Source organism: Camelus dromedarius, chromosome 15 (genome assembly GCF_036321535.1).
Source record: "Camelus dromedarius isolate mCamDro1 chromosome 15, mCamDro1.pat, whole genome shotgun sequence".
NCBI classification, from domain to species: domain Eukaryota; kingdom Metazoa; phylum Chordata; class Mammalia; order Artiodactyla; family Camelidae; genus Camelus; species Camelus dromedarius.
This window is the reverse complement of record NC_087450.1, coordinates 29943158-29963742: the sequence shown is the minus strand read 5'-3', so window position 1 is coordinate 29963742 and position 20585 is coordinate 29943158. Positions and strand designations below refer to the sequence as shown.

Genomic DNA, 20585 nt, shown 5'->3' with positions numbered 1-20585 from the left:
CTTGGACACTTCAGCTTTTGATGCATTAATTTATTTTGGGGGGGAAGGGAGGTGATTAGATTTATTTATTTATGCATTTGTTTTTAATGGAGGTTCTGAGGATTGAACCCAGGACCTCGTTCATGCCAAGCACACACTCTACCACTGAGCTGAGTATACTCCCCCTTTTGATGCATTTAAGAAGCTAATAATTATTTCCCTGTTCAATCTTTGGTATCCTTGCTAGATGAGTGTTGTGTGTATCAAAACTAATGACCAATGATTGATTGCTTCATTGGTCTCTTACTCCCATAATAAAGTCTTTCATTCAACATACAGTTACCAGTTGCCTACTTTGTGCCAGGCATTGTTTTGGGAGGTACAGTGGTAGATATGGCAGATAAGGTCCCTGTTCTTAAGGGTAGATGGAGACAGACAACAAATAAATGAGCAAGAATTTCAAATAGTGATAAGTACAATAAAGGAAACATAATATTTTGATGTGACACGGTGACTTGGCTGGGGCCAGGAAGACACTAAGTACAATGGTCGAGGATGGCCTCTATGGAATTGCTGTCTCAGGGGAATCTTGAATGATAAGGAGCCAGCTGTTAAGATCTAGGGGAGGCTAGTGGGGCCATGTCCTGTGAATGCTCACAGCGTGGCTTGTTGAAGGGGTGAAGGGAAACTAGGGTCATTAAACGTAGAGATAGAAAATAAGGAGGTGTTAGGAAGTAAGACCAGAGAAGTGAAGCTGATCTGAGGTTCTTTTGTGCTGTGGACCCTTCTGGCTTCTAATAAAGTCTGTGAACCTTTTCTCAGAACAGTCTTTTTGAATCCAAAAAATAAAACACATAGAGTTAAAAAGGCAACAAATTATATTGAAATACTCTTATCAAAATATAAAACAAATTCTTGAGAAATTTCCTTTTTATTAATGCATTAAATAACATGATCCGAGTGAAGTCTTACTCCTTTAGTTTTGAACTAATGAGTTTAGATGATAAAGTTATTTCCAAAAACTGTAATATGATATGAAAATATATCTGGAATTTTAATTGATGACAAAGACAGAAGTACTGGTAATACTACTGTGGTTTATTGCCTACATTAATAATGGAAGAAATGCTAGATTCCAGTTAAACATTAGAACAAATAAAGCTGGGTTTTACTTCTGTGTTAATGTACTACCTTATATTCAAGATCTGTGGACCTTCATTTGACCAGGATAGATCATGTATGGCTTTCTAGGTTGTGGTAACTAGTGGAAAATGGAGTTTATCCAAACCCAATGATGCCCATCAGTTGATAAATGAATAAATAAAATGTGGCATATCCATACAGTGGGATATTATCTGTCAGTCAAAAGTAATGAACTACTGATGCATGGTACAACATGGGTGAACCTTGAAAACATTATGCTAAGTGAAAAAAGGCAGTCACAATATAATATGATCCATTTATATGAAATGTCCAGAGTAGGCAAATCTATAGATAAAGAAAGTGCATTAGTAGTTACCTAGGGTTGGAGGTGTGGCGAGGTTGGAGGGAAGTAGTAAATTACTGCTAATGGATACGGGGTTCCTTGTTTCTTTTGGGGGCTGTGGCAGAGTATAAAAATTGAATGTGGTGATAGTTGCACAAATCTGTGAATATACTAAAAGCCATTGAATTGTACACTTTAAAATGGAGAATTGTTTGGTATATGAATTATATCTCAGAGCTGTTATTTTTAACTAAAACCATAACCAGTTTAAAAAAAAAAACAGTTGAAAATTTGCAACAAGGGCTCAGTGCAAATTACAGGCAGGGGAAGGAATTCGAGATGCTAGCTTGCAAGATCGGGAGCAGGTGAGCACAAAAGGGACCTTAACTTTGAGAAGAGCTGTAGCAAGGTGGGCCTGTGTGCCTGAGGGGCTGGAGCTTATGTTGAGGATGATAGGTTCTGAAGTTTATACAGGTCTTTCTGTCATAATACTGCTTGTGTTTTCTCAGAAAACTTTACCTTCTCCAAAGTCATGTGGTAGAAAACAGAACTTGCAGAAAAAACAGAGTTAAGAGAGACCTCAAAATACATGAAAAATTTTAAATAGTTACTAACAAAAGCATTAACTAACTTTAATAAAAACAGCAGCCTACATAAATCTTCATCGCGTTTGTACCCACACCAGTATCAGGTGTCTCTTTGCAGCCTTAAAGTCTGGGGCTCTTGTTTCCTCATTTGAAATGTCCTTCGCTGGCATTTGCTTCTAATAAAGATCAGTTTCAACAGAGTTAAAAATCTGAACCAGGGTATATAGAATTCAGTAAATAAATTTTGTTTTAAACATTGGCAAATGTTTCTGTATCCTTCATCTATACTCAGCCTTTCCACATTATCTTAACTTAGTACAAAGTATAGTGGCCATTAAGCCAGCCATTCTGAGGTCTTCTATATTGCTACGCTTACTCTTTAATTGTGTGAAAGCTTGCCTCTGAACGCTTCAAAACATTAATGGCCTGGGGGAAAAAAATCATTCGTGCAGCAATGCCACCATCATGTTTTGTTGCCACCATTCCTCTCTTTAGTAGCATGTGAGCTAATTCAGAATAAAGAACTAGGCATTGTAGCACAACAGACATTATGTGGGCAAAGTGTTGTTCATAGACTGTCTAAATAATGTTTCACACATATGTACTATTTTCTAAATATGTCTAGATACTGTTCTGATTAATAATAAATCATGAGTTACTATAACAGTTTTGCTGACTACCACCATAGCTTTTTCATTCTTCTCTCAATCAAGAGCTACTGATACTTCTGGAAAAGGTTGAAAACTGTTGCTTCGGAGTGAAGTGCAATATGATGGAGATCACTTGCAGAGTTCTTCTAAGGGAATTTATTGAAGATAAGAAAAAAAATCCTTGTGTTATAACCAATAATAACACATGGTAACTGTTGCTGAGCTTCTGTTAAGTGTCAAGTACTATACTAAGTGTTGCATCTTGATAGCTGTTATGATTACTCCCATTGTAGTGGACAGGGAAATACAGCTAGAGTAACACGCTCCAGGTCACACAGCTGGTAGGTGGAAGAGCGAGGATTGGCACCCAGGTCTGTACTCATGCCTTTCATACTGTAGACTCTTGCTTCACTTACTCCTTGTCACAAAATTCCCCAGCATGAACCCTTAAATAGCATCAAGCCAAGTTTCAATGTAAATACTTGGCTTGATTTAACCTCTGTTAATTAAACACTGTATTATTAATGGAAATTAGGGATTTATAAGGTAAGTTAGAGGTATTTTATTTTAAAGACTATGACTTTTTGTTATTAAATCTACAAAAAAATGCAGTTCATTTCGTTGTAATTAATGTCACATTTCTGCATCTGTAGTACCTCTTATGAAGGAGATTATAGACAGCAGGGGAGGCGATGTTTAGTATAGTGGGAAGCTTTGAGTGCCAAATCATCTCCCCTTCTATATAGATACTAAACATATTTGAATTAAGAGAAGTTGTAACTTTGGAGATCTGTTGCACTATTTGTGCTTTTTGGATTAAATGATGCCCATTATTATCTCAGTTGAATTTTCATGATTTATAGTTATTTATTTTTATTTTTGCTTTTTTTTTTAGGAAAACATCAAGCCTTGCTGTTGGCAATTTTTGTGACTCCTTTTATTGATCTTCGTTCTGATTTCTCCAAGTTTCAGGAAATGATAGAAACAACTTTAGATATGGATCAGGTATGCAGTATACTCTAATTCAAGCAGCAGAACAGTTTTGAAAAGCAAAAGCAAATCAGAAAACTTTTAGATTTCTCTTTTTAGTGTTTAATTTTGACACTTTTGTAAGGCGCCTTTGATACAGTGGATGTAAGATTAAGTTATGGGGAAAGGGCTAAAATTTTTTTTAAAAATAACAATCATTTCAGTGGGTGAAAATTAAGAAAGATTAACAGAGGAAGTGAATATTGGGCATAAGTGGCCTGGTTAAAGGAAATCTCATAAATAAAAAATTTCGCATATGCAAGCTGAGTTTTAATTTCAAGAAAGAAGGAAAATTATAGCCATGGAAACAGGAAAGAGGACAGAGGTAAATATGAAACATAAGAAAAGACAGCTTCTCTTGTTTGTTTTCCACGTAGGAAAGGTCTTTGGGGGAGGAGGTTAGTGGATGTGCATATCTCCTGAAATATTTGTTGATATACTAAACGTTAACCATGACTCTAAATACTAATACTTGGAAATTTTTCTACACTAAATTACCTGTGAAAAATGATCATGCAGAGAATATGTGCTTACATCATTCTTACTAAAGAATAGTTTTTTGCATTCTTTTCTTTTTTGCATTCTTCTTAATAACTGAATTTATTAGAATTAACATTTGCCATATGTAATGTTGACTTATTTTGTTTTTATTGGATCATTAACTGAGATTTAAAGAAAATTAAACCCCATTTACTTAGTGTTCTTTGGTTTTTAGAAGCACATGAGTGTGTATATATAGGTATAAATAAATGCTTCACTTTTCTGGTAATATTTTATCAGTGACAGGGCAATCTTTTCCATTTACTTGTTAAGCAACCAGAAAACTTGTGTTTTAGCTATTGTTTACTCTGTAATGTTGCTATTAGTGAAATGATTTTAGTTGCACAACTTTTAGATCATTGGGAGGCAGAAATACTGTTCAAAGACATCTGGATACTGAACACTATTCCCCCGCTCCCTGCAGCTGAGAATGTGGTCTTACCTATGATTGGGCAGAGTTGGATATTTGTAAACATTCCTTTAAGCGATGGTATAGCTCTTGATGGTTAACAAAGACTCTGACTAAAAATAGATGGGAAAGCAAGAACTGAGCGTTTCCATGTCACCACAACTGTAGACACTTGAAGGAACCCAGAGGTCAGGCAAAGCTCTGATGAAATGCTGCAGTTGATTTTGCCCTTTGTGACCACCTTTATTTTTCTAAGTTGCTATCTCCATGCCTTAATATTGTGGGTCTCAAGCTTGGTGGGCTTGTCAAAACAGATTGCTGAGTTCTATCCCCCAGAATCAGATTCTTTAGGTCTGGGATGGGGCGGGAAAATTTTCATTTCAAACATGTGTCCAAATGATGCTGCTTGTCTGAGAACTGAACTTTGAGAACTGCTTGTTTAATAAATTAAAAGTGCATTCATATCTCAGAGTGATGAGAATGAGTGTGTGATTTCTTCCCACCAATTTATAGCCTTCTTAAAATACTGCATTCTTGGGCCATCACAGGGCATTATCTGGCCAAAAAATTGGTCTGTATAGTTGAGCCCCTCTATCAGTGTCCAGATCATCTATTAAAGATGCCCCCACAGCTGTCTTATCTGGGCCATCATCTTCACACATACCTAGCCTGCCCAACAGATGCAGAGGTGCCCCTGCCTTTTGATACCACCCTCTTCTCCCCTTCCCCCATTTTTGGACAATAAAAGCTATTTTCCTGCAATAAATAGTATTATCTTCTTCATTAGGCTCAGGATATCAGTCACTACTATGATAATTACAAAAGGCAGCAAGATGATAAAATCTTGGATATTTTACTTTATATTATGCCTTTTGACTCCCTCCCTCCCTTCCTTTGTTCCTCCTTTCATACAATATTTTGACTATAGATTCAGCCCTTGGAATATATATCTGCTTGATAGCAAATAAGCAAAACATTCCCTCACCAATAATGATGTACAGTTAGTGATTTATTGACCTCTTCTTTGTAGTTTTCATTTAGTGTGCTTGGGGTAGTTTTTCAGAAAGATATGTAAAATACCAGGCTATAAATTTAAGTGTTTTTCTTTATTTGATTCTTTTCTACTTATAAATGTAGCACACAATATTAGAACAAGTGAAACAAAATGATACAAAGAAATACAGAGGCAGAAATGACCATCCTAGATATTTCTCCTTCCCTCTTTTCAGATGAACAGTGTTAACAGCCTGGTGTGCTTTCTTCAACTCCATTATATTATCCTTATTGGGGGTTAAGGATTTTTATTTTGATCTGAAATACTGACACATACCTGTAAACTAGAATTTGCTATGACTGTACAATAGTAGTTAGTGTTAAAAATTCTGAATTTTGCTATGGGATTAGAATGTTGTAAGATTCTATAAATGTCTGGGAAGAGTGTGGATTTTGGGAAAGGAAGTAGTGCAATTAGAGGGACGTAGACTGAAAAAGTGGAGGTCATTTGTCCTAATTTCGTTGCTGTCACTTTAGCAATTTTAAAATCTGAAAGTAGAATATTAAGTAGTTAACTTTGTAGGGGAAGAAAAACTTTTCTACTCTAAGGTTCATTGTTTAGGGGACTGCTAATTAAATTGACAAAACCAGGTTAGATTAGCAAAAGAGACCAGATTTTTGGGTTCACAGAAAAATTTGACTCAAGGAAGCTGTTAGAATTTGGAACTTATGTACTATCTTAATCGGGGAAGGAGAGAGGGAGAAAGGGCACTTACTGGAAAACAGATGTCTTTTAGGAAAGATAAACAAGCCCTTTGGAGAACAGACAGAAGAAATGATGGTAGTTTTGTTTGGCTTCCTTGGTTTTGAAACTCCTTGGAAGAGGGCTTATGACAATTGAGTTCTTTGAGGAGGCTTTACTGTTAGGGAGATAAGAGAGTTCAGAAATAAAGTCTACTGTCAAGAGCTTTACTCTCCCTGTGATTTTTATGCCACAGTGGCATGCTGTGGACCCCTTCAATGTGATGTTAATTATAGGGTTTCCTTTTTTTTTTTTTCCCATGAGTAGATTATTTGAGGATAAACTTTATATCCATTAGGACTCTTTACTTTGCAGGTAACCTAAAACTCAGTACACATTGGCTCATGAAATTTAAAATCTATAGATGGAATAGGCTTTGTTTAGAGTTGCTTTGTCCAGCAGCTCAATGAGGCCATCCAAAGGACCTAGTTTCTTGACCTCTTCTTTTTTTTGCGACTTTAATTTTGACCTAAGGCTGTTTCCTCTTCTGGCTCTAGAATGGCTACCTACCAGTAGCAATTGACTCCATATTCCAAGAAAGAATCCTGCAGTTTGCCTTGGTGGGGCTATTTAAGCAGTGATTGTGGCCAGGGAAATAGAATGTGATGACTGGCCTGAGATAACTAGATAGTTCTCTAGTTGGAGGTAGATCAAGTAAGAGCACTTCTGGGAAGGGGGAAGGAAATAACTGTTGTAAGACCACCAGCAGTGTCTCCTAAGATTCTGTCCTGTAACTGTAAGCTATCGTGTTTTACAGTGTGATACTATCTTTTAAGTAAATCAGAGTCCTATTTAAAAACCTGGAATAGAGCTAGTATAGTATCTTCTTTATTCTCAGTTACAAACCTTTAAACTTATCTCAGGTTATAAGGTGAATTCGCTGTCATTGTAGTTATTTGTAGTGAACTTAAGCACTTCAATTAATGTGACTCAGAACCACTTTGAGAAAACCTCAGGAGAATATCAGTTGTTTCAGGTATGATTTCATATTTTCCAGCTGTGCACTTAGGAGTTCATGTGATGAAGGGAGCAGTTATTTATATGAGTGATTGAGCTAATTTTTATTTTTTCCTAGGCTTAGCTTTGTATATAAATGCTTCAGGTGTTTTTGTGGCTGTTTTCTGTAAATCTTATAGAAAGATTTTCTATTTTTGAAGTAAGTGTAGAGCAAAACAACCCCAAGACAAGGTTCAAAAAAAAGCAGTGATTTTTCACAACAAAGAAACAATATTAGTATATTGGGTGATTCAGTGAGATATATTAACAATTTTAAACCTTTCTGTATGTATTTGGACCATTTTATCTTTGATCTTAGTTTTCACATACACTTATTATTGATATTTCATCCATTGGAAAAGTAGTGACTTTAGATAAATTTTTATTGAAAATATTAAGACAAAAAAATTGAAGTCGTTTTTAAAAAGCCACAATTGCATAATCCTGATACAGCTATATCATCATTGTATGAATATATGTAACTTATAAACTTACATATAAATAAACTATAAAAATAACTGCATATAAATGCTTTAAAATTTTTGTTCTTGGAAACAAAAAAGAAATACAAAAAGAGGGAAGTATTCATATTCTCCCACCTAGAAGTAACTCTCAAAACACATTGACGTTTTTTGCTTATAGTTATCCTTCAAAAAACAAAACACTGTTTTTGTAAAACTGATGCCTATATTCAAACAGTACAGAAAGATAGAGATATGAAAGTTAAAAATATCCTCCACATCTACCACGCAGAAATAATCGTTATTAATCGTTATTAACATTTAGTCTGTTATCATGTGTGGGTGGTATTGAAGGTTTAGGGGACAGATGTTGAAATTTTGTGTTTTAGTCCCTTACAACATTGTCCCACTCAGAATCCTAGTAGTGCCCTCATTGAGAGACAGTTAATGGTACAGCTCACAGTCTTTTTATGGATACATACAGACAGATGCATAGATTAATTAGAGAAAGGGGCTCATGCTATGGATGTTGCTTTTAATTTTAAAAGGTTTCAACTTAATGTTTTTCAGTGTAACAGAAAAAAAATTATGGGAGGGAATTGTTGAACTTCCAGTAAATGACTTTTCACCACAAGAGAGGGAAAAGAATCTAAAAGATAGGTTAAAGAAACAAATTAGAAAACAGATGAAGAGATTGGAGATTTCTTTGAAGGACATGTTTCAGTTTTGGATAGTATTAATTACCTGCTCTGAAAGTTGAACAGTTAACCACTCTCATATGTGCTTCTACAGAACTCTCATACCTCTTGTTTTTAATAATTATATTTTAACATTGGCCAGGTCTAAAATATGCACAGTATGCCTGTATCCTTAATTCCAGTTTCCGTGCTGTTTAATGTTCATGTTTATATGTAACTGGATTTAGTGACCACCATGTCCTTTTCATTGTGGCTTCTTTTTCATTCCTGGGTTTAAAAATGTTTGATTCCATTTTTATTTGGTTAGATTTGTTTTTCAGGTGTTTTGGTTTTTTTAAAAAGAAAAGTTGATGGATATTATAGTCCTTGAATTACTTCATGCTTGATAAAAGTATCTGTCTTTTAGCTTTATTCTCAAACAGGTCTTCATGATTGTAGTTATAGCTTTCCTAAACTTTGAGGGTGATGCCCCCCTACCTACAGATGTTCAGTGTTGATGAAATGCCTGTTACCACTCTGATTTACTACCACTCCCTCCTCCCCACCCTCCTGCACACCCCCACATTCCAGGTGATGTACTCTTCCTGCCTGGATGCCTGAAGAACTCTTCCTTCCTGTTCTCTTGCCTTCACTCCTTTTACTCTTTCCCCTTTATCTTACCCTATTTTCCTCTTTCTGGTGCCCTAGGCCTTTAGCTTTTTTTCCTTCCCTCCCTCTTTCCTTCCCCCTTCTTTCTTCCTATCCATATCCTTTCTCCCATTAATTTCTCCACCCACTTTCCTACTTTCTGAGGTATTTAAGTTTTAAAATTTGACTGTAAAATACTTGTCATACATAATATGGTCAATATTTGTATTCTCACTACAAAGTCCTATTTGCACACATCCCTCCACAGAAGTACCTGCTATCCTGGAATTTGTGTTTTATTATTGTTTTTATGCATTTCATTAATACGTACTATCGATTATTTCTAAACTTTATAAATAATATTTTCTTACCAGTATTTTGGTTGAAATTGTATTTAAGAATTAACTTAGGGGAGAATCAGTGTCATTATAGCATTGAATCTTTCTGTCCATGAACATTATATCTTTCCTTTTTTTTTCCCTTTCCAGTGATTATATTTTTTAAAGTGAATTTACATAAAATTAATCATTTTAACGCATACTATTGATTGGCATTTAGTACATTCACAATGTTGTGCAGCCACCACCACTTAGTTTCAAAATATTTTCATTACACCAAAAGAAAACCCATACCTATTAGCAGTTACTCTCCTACACAGTTTCCCCAGATGCTGACAACCACTAATCTACTTTTTGTCTCTACGGACTTGCCAGTTTTAGACATTTCTTTTAAATGGCATTATACGGTGTGTGGCCTTTGTGACTGGCTTCTTTTACTTAGAATGATGTGTTCGAGGTTCAGCCACATTGATGCTTAATATCAGTGCTTCACTCTCTTTTACTGCTTAATAATTTTCCATGGTACGGATATACATTTTGTTTATCTCTTCAGTTGTTGATGGACATGTAGATTGTTTCTACCTTTTGGCAATTAAGAATAGTGCTCCTTTGAACAGTCACGTACAAGTATTTGTTTAGTCCTTCCTAGGAGTAAAATTGTTGGGTCATATGGTAATTTTATGTTTAACTTTTTGAGGAATCACTGAACTGTTTTCCATAGTCACACCATTTAACATTACCACCAGCAATATATGAAGATTCCAGTTTCTCCACATTGTTGCTAATACTTGTTATTTTCTTGCCTTTTTTTGCTTTGTTTTATTCTGTTGTTTGTTTTAATAGCCATCCTAGTGGTTGTGATGTTGTATTCCATTGTGGTTTTGATTTGTATTTCCCTGTTGTCTAACGATAAACATCTTTTTATATTTTGTTGACCATTTTATGTACTTGGAGAAATACTCATTCAGATTCTTTTCTCATTTTTAAATTGGGTTGTCTTTCTGTTGTTGAGTTGCAGGAGTTCTATATATATTCTGGATACTAGACCCTTTTTCTAGGAAGTATGTATTTCTTTCTGAGCTTTCCAATTGCCAAAAGTTGTTCATAGTGATTGCTTACTATTTTTAAAAGCACCACTGTATTTGCAGATAGATTGCCTATTTATTTTAAATACGATTTATTTGTGCCTCCCTTGATATTTCCTCCTTTCCACAGTTTGTTTTTTAGAGAATCAGCTTGTGACTTTTAAAATCTTCTTTTGTATCTTTATTTTCACATTAATTTCCATTCTTACATATACATATTTCATCTGTTTTTGGTCTCTTTTCATCCTCTTCAGTTGAGTGTTCCCTTTTTCCAGACTTTTCTTTTTTACTAAGCATTTAAGATTATTCTTTTCCTTCTGTGTGTTGCTTTAGCTGAATGCATTCTGTGAGTTTTGAGAGGTACAATTTCTTATTCAGTTTTAAGTCTTTTATTCCCATTATCATTTGTTCTTTGGTTTGTCTCTTGTTTAGAAATAAGTTTTTAAATTTCAAAGCTTGATGTGTGTCAATTTCATAAAAGTTCTCCATGTACTTGTAGATTATATGTGCTCCCTAATTTTGGTTGCAAATTTCTCTATATATCCATTAGATGAAGCATTAATTGTTTCGTTCACATTGTCAGGATATTTGCTAATTTTTGTTCTACTGAGTTACTGAGAAAAATGTGGATTTCTTCATATGGTTCAGGTCATTTTTTCTTCATACATTTTCAAGGCACAGAGTTGTCATTTCTTTGTGGTGACTTGAACCTCCTTCATTCTTTAGGGACACTACCATTAGTAATGCCTTTTGCCTTAGATTTATTTTGTCTGATAATAAGAATGAAATGCCAGAGTCTGATAAGAAAGCAATGCCAGAGTCTTTTTCATTTTTTACCTGGTGTATCTTTTCCCATCCTTTGTGAGTCTTTATGGTTTAGATAAAACTTACAGCTAGATTTTATTTTTAGATTTAATTTGATAATTTCTTTTTTTTTAAAGTGGCAGTTCGGATTTCTTTCTACTAAATTATTTTGTGATTTCTTTTCTTTCTGATTCTCCTACCTGTTCTCTCTTACTTTTATATTGATCAGGTGTAAATAGTTTTGTTTCGCCTCTTCTCATTCTTCTCCCCCATCCTATCACACATGCACTGATTTGAAGTTACTCACAAATTTTTTAAAAATGTATGCTTAACTCATCAAAGTCAAAGGACTATCAGCATCTTCTCACTTACGCTCCAAAATATCAGGACCTTACAATACCTAAGATCAGATGACATTTCTTCATTATTGGCTGGTTTTTCAGTTCTACTTTTTTATCCCTTAGATTTCTATTCTATATAGTCAGCGTTTAGTTTAGATTTGCCCATATCATATCACTTTCTTTGTTATTCATTTCTCCTTCCTGGATATTCTTTAGGAGTTCCTTTATTGAGAGGTCTGTTAGTCAGATTTTGTTTGATTGGAGGTGTCTGTATTTTAGCCTTGTTCTTGAAGGATATTTTATCTAGTTGTACAATTCCAGATTGACAGCTACTTTTCCTTAGTACCTGTAAGATTGTATTCCACTGTCCTTTGGCTTACACTATTATTGTTTATGAGTCTTGGTCCAGATGTTTGTTCCTTTTACTACTCTGGGTCCAAAAGTGGGTTTCTTTTTATTTTTCCCATTTGGATTTGCTGTTTTCTAAATGAGAGAATTCATGTCTTTTATCAGTTCTAGAAAATTAATCAATTATTATCTCTTTGAATATTGTGTTCCTTCATTCTCTTTTTCTAAAACTGATTGGACATTCTTTTTCTGCCATGTATCTGTGCTGCTCTCTTTGTGATGATTACTTCAGGTTGTCTAATTCTGTAACTTATATGTTTAACAATCCATTGGGTTTTTTTTTTCTCCAATGATTATATTTTTCATTTATAGAAGTTATTTGGTTCATTCCTAACTCTGCCTAGTCTTTTTTTTTAAGTAATAACTTTTCTTTGCTCATGTGTTCCATTCTCTATTATTGTTATTTAAACATTTAAAATATATCTAATATTCTATCTCTAAAATTTCTTGAGTTTAAATCTGCTCCTTGCCTTGTTTCTACTGAGTCTTCCCCCCACCTCTGCTTACTTTTTTTTTTTTTTTTTAATTCTCTTATTCTTGGTGGCTTGTTTCCTTGTTCTGTATATTTAGATTGTGAATTCTCATTTATCTGGGTTCTGTCTGTGCAAATCATACATCCCTTCAGATAAAATTTGCTTTTGCCCTATACCCTACAGTGTAATTAACCCAGGGACACTTTTTAAGAGCGAAGATTTAGCTGCTAAAGAAGAAACCTTGAATAAATAACGGTGGCTTAAACAGGAGTAGGGGTTTAATTTTCTGTCGTAACAGAATGGGTATAGCAGCACAGGGCTGGCAGGGCAGCCCCACTGTCTCTGCAGTCTGGTCCCCCCTTCCTTCTCCATCCTCCTTAGGGTGTTGCCTTCATCTTGAAGTTCCAGGATGGCTTACTACCTTATCTTCACCCCAGTCAATGGGAAAGGACAAAAGGGGTTGAAGAGGACATATTCTGGAAATGGTACACATCATTTCTGCTCACATTCTGTTGGTTGGAATTTAGTCATATGCCTATATCAGCTGCAAGGGAAGCAGGAAAATGTAGCCTTTGTTCTTAGCAGTTATGTGCCTTGTGAAAGAAATATTGTCATTTTTATCAATGTAGAAGGAGGGGATAATAGAAATGGTTACAACCAGCAGCTTCTTTCACTGACAACCCAAATAGCAGACATTTGAAATCCCAGCCCCAGTGAAGGTAGTTTTTTAGCCACACGTTGCCAGGGAGGAGATTCTGGCCCACCTGCCTTTTACCAGGGGCCCAGGCTGATAGAGGCAGGTTTCCCTAATTGTTACTGTTTATCATGAGATAAGTTTTTAAAATGGTACCCCTGGCCTGGCTTTATGCTAGGGACTCTTGACTTGTGTAGGAGCTCAGACATCTAGTTTTCTCTAACTCAACTATACATTTATTTGAAAACATTCTTATAATATTTTATCTAGTATTTCTCGGATAGTGGAATTTTTTGGCTTTTTTTTTTTAAAGAAGATATCTAGTATCTTCCATATTTTCTCTTCTCTAATTACTTTAATCTCTGTCTTTCATATGAATTTTCTCTGATTATATCAGGTCTTTTCTACTGTGTCAGTACAGGTAATTTGATTCAACAATATCTCTTCTCTTTGTTTTGTTGTATTTATTTGTATTTTAATGTATTGTTAGGATCCAACTTCCCTTCCTCCTTTTTATCTTGTTTCTTGATTTCATTATCTTGTTTTTTGGAGTTCTAGGCCTGGGTTTATTTTGTTCTATCTCCTTTGTGCAATAGGTGTGTGTATTTCTGGTCCTGAGTAGGTAATATATGTCTTGTTGATTAGAATACCTCAGTTCTGGGTTAGAAAACTTAGTTGAGTGGTATGTTTTGTTATCCCAGATTATTTGGGAGGAGTAATGTATTGCTGAAGGATACCCCATTTGGTGTGTGGCCCTAAGAATATTTAGTAAGTTAGAGCCCAGTCATTCCCTGTCCATTGTTTCACTTGGGTCTCCCAGCAGCACTTTCTGAATAGTATTCCCCCATCTGCAGAAGGAAAATGTAAGGATACCAATTCAACTTTCTTCTCTCCAGATTGGGATTCTTAGTGAGAATTCTCAGGGTTTTGTTGACTCATCAATGGGTTTCTGGAAAGTGAGGATGAGGATGGGAACTTAGCCTGGCTCTGCCTCACTTCTCTTAAGTTTCATTGGCAGAAGCCAGTCGGTAACACTGTCAATCCACCATTGTAGCATAATTTTTTTCCTTGGAATTATCATAAGTCTTGGTCCTTGTTTCTAAATCATCTTCATTGTCTGTTTAAATAACTGTATAACATTCAATTGATGTTCCATTGTGCAAATATTATGCTGTTCTGTTATTTCCAGGTTTTGTTGTAACAGATTTGTAAAGATTTTGTTCATCCTTGTGTTGTTTGCTTCTGTTGCATTATTTCCGTAGACTGAATTCCTAGGAGGAGAATTGCCGTGTTCCAGAGTATAACAAATATCTCTTGAGTCTTGTCTCATATTGCTTTTTCTTTTTTAAAGGTTATAACAACTCAGTCTCACCAGAAATGAATGAGTATATTAATTTCACTGTAGCCTCATTAGTATTTGGTGGTAGATTTTTTTTTCTTTTAAAAAAACAGCTGTAGAATAATATCTTAAGGTTGCTTAAATATTCACGTCTTGTATTATTATAGAGCTTTAGCATTTTTCTGTGGGCTAGCTTACTACATATTTTTTCATCTGTGAGTTGTATGTTTTTATACTTGCCCATTTAATGATTTTTTCTCATACATGCAAACAAGTGCTTTTTTATAAAAGAAAATATCATCCTTTACATGTTAATATTTTGCAGAGCTATTTTTAGTCTTTTATGTCTTTTTAAAAATTAGGTTTATTCAAAAATTTAAATTTTAGTATATTATATAATTAAATCTTTTCTTGGTTTAAATTGAGAAAGTTATTTGGTAATTTTTTTTAAGTTTCTTTTGTTTCTACTTTTTTCTACTTCAAACTGCATTTTTATTTTGGGGAGTTTTCTTTGTTTGTTTTGGGAAGGAGGTAATTAGGTTTATTTATTTACTTGTTTATTTTCATGGAGGTACTGGATTGAACCCAGGACCTTGTGCATACTAAGCACGCATTCTACCACTGAGCTATACTGTCTCCCGGTTTGATAAATATTTTGGTCTCTTTTTTTTGCTAACTTTCTGTAATGTGATTTTATTCTTGCGGTGTTCGATATTCGTATGTGAAGAAGATGTGCTCTGATTAAGTAGATAGTAATTGGGAGGAATTTGTATCAGTCCCACTTACTGAATTTTAAAAAATCTCCTTGTTTTAGAAAAGTGACTTTTACATTATGTTTTTATATAAAATAAGGTCTTTTTAGTAGTTCTTAACGTCTATAAGGATAGGCTTCATTCTTTTTAAAAAATATTCTGTTGTAACTTTGTTTAAATTTTAGTCATTTCGTTTTAAAAGGGATTTTAAGAGTTAACTTTTGAGATCCCTAAGATGGATCCTTGGTTTGGACAAAAACTACACATTCTATTATAAGTCTATGAACATTGTATAGGGAAAAATAATGAATACTATTAGTGACAAAAGCATCATTAGCATTGTCTGTTTCATATGAATAATTTTTGTAAATCTAGAGGTCTAAGTTCCTAATACATGAAACTCTTTACATCTGTTAATGGACATTTCTTATAGTTGTGACTGAATAGCTTACAGATAGTGAATCATTTAACTCAAAACATTAGTGAAAAATAAATAAAGCAAAATACTCACGATTTTCATATTTACCCATCATTTATAAAATTTAGCTGTTCTTTGTTCTGTCTATAGGTGGAAAACCATGAATTCCTTGTAAAACCTTCATTTGACCCTAACTTGAGTGAATTAAGAGAAATAATGGATGACTTAGAAAAGAAGATGCAGTCAACATTAATAAGTGCAGCTAGAGACCTAGGTAAGATTGGGTCTTGGAGGTTTGAGTAATTCTTTTGTCTATACAGAATTCACACTGGTGCCAGAATTACCTTCCTAGAAGACACAGTTGATCACGCCACTTCTTGTTTAAAGTGCCAGCCCCCTTTTCTACTGATTAAAATTACATTTAAAGTTTATATACAGAGTTCTTTACATTTGGAGCCTGGCCTGACCTTCCAGATTCATCTCTTACTAATTTTCCTGATTACAGGATGACCCCACGTTCCTGCCAAACAAATCACCCGGCATAACCTTCCATTATGTCTTTTATTTTTTTAACTTTTACTTTATTTTTATTTTTTTAGCATCATGTAAGGCCTGTTTTACATGTCACCTCCTCTACTAGCCTAATTCTACTAGGAGTAGTTCATTGACTTGGCTTTGGGCTTCCTAGGCACTTCATTAATATCAACTTTAAAAAAATTATTAGATTTAAATTCCCTAAATTATTAATTCCCTAATTAGTCTTACACAGTTTTGTTCTGTTTTGCTCTGAATTTATAAACCTCTTTGTTCTGAGCATCTCCCAAATGTATGTTGGACAAATAAATCTTAGCATATTAGAAGACCCCTCACAGCAGTAAAACTCTTGTATATGCCCATAACAACATATATAAAAATTTCTGCTAATAGTGTCCATGGAGAGTCCATACACGGACTAGATCCTAGATTTAAACATCTTTACCTTGAAGGATATTGAAATTCACCCTTCTCATTTCATAGCTCTCTCCATGTTCTGCCTATGGTCTCTTTCTTCCCTGGTTGAGTGAGTTCTGTCTTTAGTTGTTTGCTGCTTCTCATATTCCACAGTTATGCTTTAGCAAGTAATTTGTAGATAATTGTCTCTCTCTGGTTTGGAGTCTAAGGATCACATTGATGAATGAGATTAAGAGGAAAGAACAAAGATAAAAACTCAAAAATCGTAGGTGCATAAAGTCTAACTGATTGATCATTTCTTGTTTTGTAAAGTTTCCTACACTTAACACAAAGTATATGTCCTCGTTTTTCTAGAGCTTCAGAGTCTCAGTCTCAAGGTTTTGTTTGGAAAGTCTGTTTGTTTTCTGTAATTATTCTCCACATTAATTCCAGAGAAATGCTTTGATTAACTAAAGAACCCTCTTGCAGAACTCCTCAGGGGCAATGGCCATATCTTATTTTCCCTCATACCCACAGCATCTAGAACAGTGTGTGCTGCCCACTGCCCATGCTCACGTCAGAAGCGAACATTGATCAGGGAGTTTAAGGATTCTGTAGATATCCTTAACTCATGTAGTTTTTGAGTGAAGTAAAGTGAAGTAGGATGTGAATCTTTCTCAGTTAGATAATACTAATAATTTTAAGTATGCTGTCATATAATAAAAGTATTTTTTCACTATTTAGATTTAAGTATTTTAAACACTTACATTGAAAAATTGCTGTGGATATCTATGACGTACTTTTTCTTTTTTCCCTGATCGTGAAGGTTTGGATCCTGGCAAACAGATTAAACTGGATTCCAGCACACAATTTGGATATTACTTTCGTGTAACGTGCAAGGAAGAAAAAGTGCTTCGTAATAATAAAAATTTCAGTACAATAGATATGCAGAAAAATGGTGTTAAATTTACCAACAGGTTTGTAAGCCTATGTTAAGCCTTCAATAGTCCCATGAAACTATTCTCTGATGAAATGTGAATGTTTTGTGATAAGGATGTTTTGCTTTATTTATTATTAATTGATATATGACATAAGATAAGCTTGAAGCTTTTTTTCTTACAAGAGCTTGGTCAGGTATCCCAGCAGCACTTGTTAAATAATTCACCTTTTCTTCATTGACTGACGTAGCCCTTTAGGTCTGTTTTTAAGATTATTCTTTCACGTATCTGTCTTACCATCCTTTTATCAATGTGAAATAGATTGTATTACATTTAATTTTATGTTTCCATGTCTGTTAAACTTAGTTCCCCTTTATATCTCTGTTAGTTGTTTTCACATTTATTTTTTCTAAGAAAACTTTATTATCTTTTACAAGTCAAAATTTTCTCATATATCTATTGAATATATACCAGTTAGCTTAGGGAGATGTCTACCAGCCTTAATGAAGTCATTCATTAGATTACAGCATTTTTTAAAACTCGTATTCCATGTTGAAAAAAATCTTACCAATTTTTTTCTGCCTTTTCTCTTGCTGATGTTAGGAAGTTCCTGAGGTAAATTATTTATAGGTGGAAAAAGAATTATTTAAAAATAAGTCTTCTGTAACTGGAGGAGTGGGGATATTTATCCTTTCTCTTCTGTACTACACTGGAACTTACGGACAGCTTTACTTCCGCCCCTCCTGGATATGCTTAGTACTTTACGAGTAGTTTTTGTATTTATGATCCTCTTTTATCCGTTTATTTAGAAAGTGTTTTGAGTGTCTATTACATGCAGATACTATTCTAGGTGTTCAGTGAAAAGTCAGTCTGTTGATAGTTACTTTCTCATGACAACTTTCTGAAATAAATAGGACAGGTCATATTTCTCTCACTTTTTAGATGCCGAAACTGAAACTCTAGTTCCCCAGGATTGGACAACTAGTAACAATAGATACTCAAACCTAGATCTTCTGTTGCCAAATTCATTAGTTGCTGCTTTTCAGTCACACTATATTCCTGAATCAAGAAATTGATGTATGTTATAACTAACCAGTGGGTGATTCAAAGCACCAGTCTCACTTTTATAATGTCTTTGCCTCTTACTTTTCTTCCTTTAATTCTTTTATTTGCCTGTTTCATAAGTCTTTTTTTGCCTATGTACTGTTCTTGTGCTGTATATGTGTTTTGCTGTTGTCTGATTCCATCAAGTTCACAGTGACTGCCTGGGTTGACTAGTATCCTCCTCCTGATAAGTACTTCCCCTTCTTTCTCTTTTCCTTTATGACCCCCTCATCTTGTCTTTTTGTTTTTAATTTCATTCCCTTCCTTTGATACTAATGAATATTTTTTCTCCACTTTATTCCCATCTTTCTTTAGCATTATTTCAACCTGTAATTTTTGTTTTGTCTTTAAATTGCTCAGTAAGTTTGTTTTCAAAACATTTTCCTTAGTTTAACAACTTTCAATATTAAACCGTGTGTGGTGTTGTATTTATTTATCAGATTATAGTTGATTTATATTATTAGTTTCAGGTGTACAGCATAGTGATTCAATATTTTTATAGTTTATACTCCATTAAAAGTTATAAGATAATGGCTGTAATTCCCTGTGCTATACAATATATCTTTGTTGTTTATCTATCTTATACATAGTAGTTCTTATCTCTTAATCCATGCCCCTTATGTGCCCTTCTCCCTTCCCTTTCCCCACTGGTAACCACTAGTTTGTTTTCTGTATTTGTGAGTTTGTTTCTGTTTTGCTGTATACAGCAAAAACAAACATTCATTTTATTTTTTAGATTCCACATATAAGTGATAACTACAGTATTTGTCTTTCTGTGACTTAATTTCACCAAGTATAATATTTTCTAGTTCCATCCACGTTGCTGCAAATGGCAGAATTTCATTGCTTTTTATGATTGAGTAACATTCTATCACACATATATCACATACGGTTTTTTTTTGTTTTTTTTGTTTTTTTGGCTGCAAGGACTTGTTTTTATTTTATTTTTAAAAATTTTTTATTGAAGTGTAGTTGATTTATAATGTTAGTTTCAGGTGTACAGCAAAGTGATTTAGTTATACTTCTTTTCTTTTCAGATTCTTTCCCATTATATATTATTACAAGACATTGAGTATAGTTCCCTGTGCTATACATTAGGTCCTTGTTGTTTACTTTATGTATAGTAATACACACACCATGTATTTATCCATTCATCTTTTGATGAGCACTTGGGTTGCTGCTGTGTCTTGGCTATTGTAAATAGTGCTGCTTGGGTATGTATTTTACAAGGGGGATGAAGACTTACTCCATTTCAATATTTTAGAAAAGGTCACAGATCAGAATTTCACTCAAGGGATTAATTGTTAAAGCAAGAATTGTGCCAATGGGCCATTCCAAACAGCATAAATGTTAGTACACTAAATTCCAGCCACATCTGCTCCTAGTTAGTTGCCTGTTTTCTACTGATATTTCCATTTTAATTATTGTTTTTATGCTTTATATGATAATACTCTGGATATATTTTATGTAGTGCACATTACCTCCAATAGATATTTTAAATTGTATCGTTATCTTGATTTGCAGTAAATTGACTTCTCTCAATGAAGAGTATACCAAAAATAAAACTGAGTACGAGGAAGCCCAGGACGCCATTGTTAGAGAAATTGTCAATATTTCTTCAGGTAAATTTAATAGAACCAATGCATTAAATGTTCTGAATATGTCCTGGTTTTTGATAATAGAAAAAACATTGGGATGCTTGAA

General features: G+C 34.2%; 1 protein-coding gene across 4 annotated transcripts in view; it reads left to right on the top strand.

Moving 5' to 3' along the window:
* MSH2 (mutS homolog 2) overlaps nt 1-20585 on the top strand; it is a 78144-nt gene that overhangs the window by 31525 nt on the left and 26034 nt on the right. For all 4 annotated transcript variants that reach the window (XM_064494517.1, XM_064494519.1, XM_064494518.1 and 1 more), the window contains exons 8-11: nt 3598-3707; nt 16060-16183; nt 17666-17816; nt 20406-20503. In XM_064494517.1, coding sequence (XP_064350587.1) covers nt 3598-3707; nt 16060-16183; nt 17666-17816; nt 20406-20503 — 483 coding nt within the window. The remainder of the gene's footprint in view (nt 1-3597; nt 3708-16059; nt 16184-17665; nt 17817-20405; nt 20504-20585) is intronic.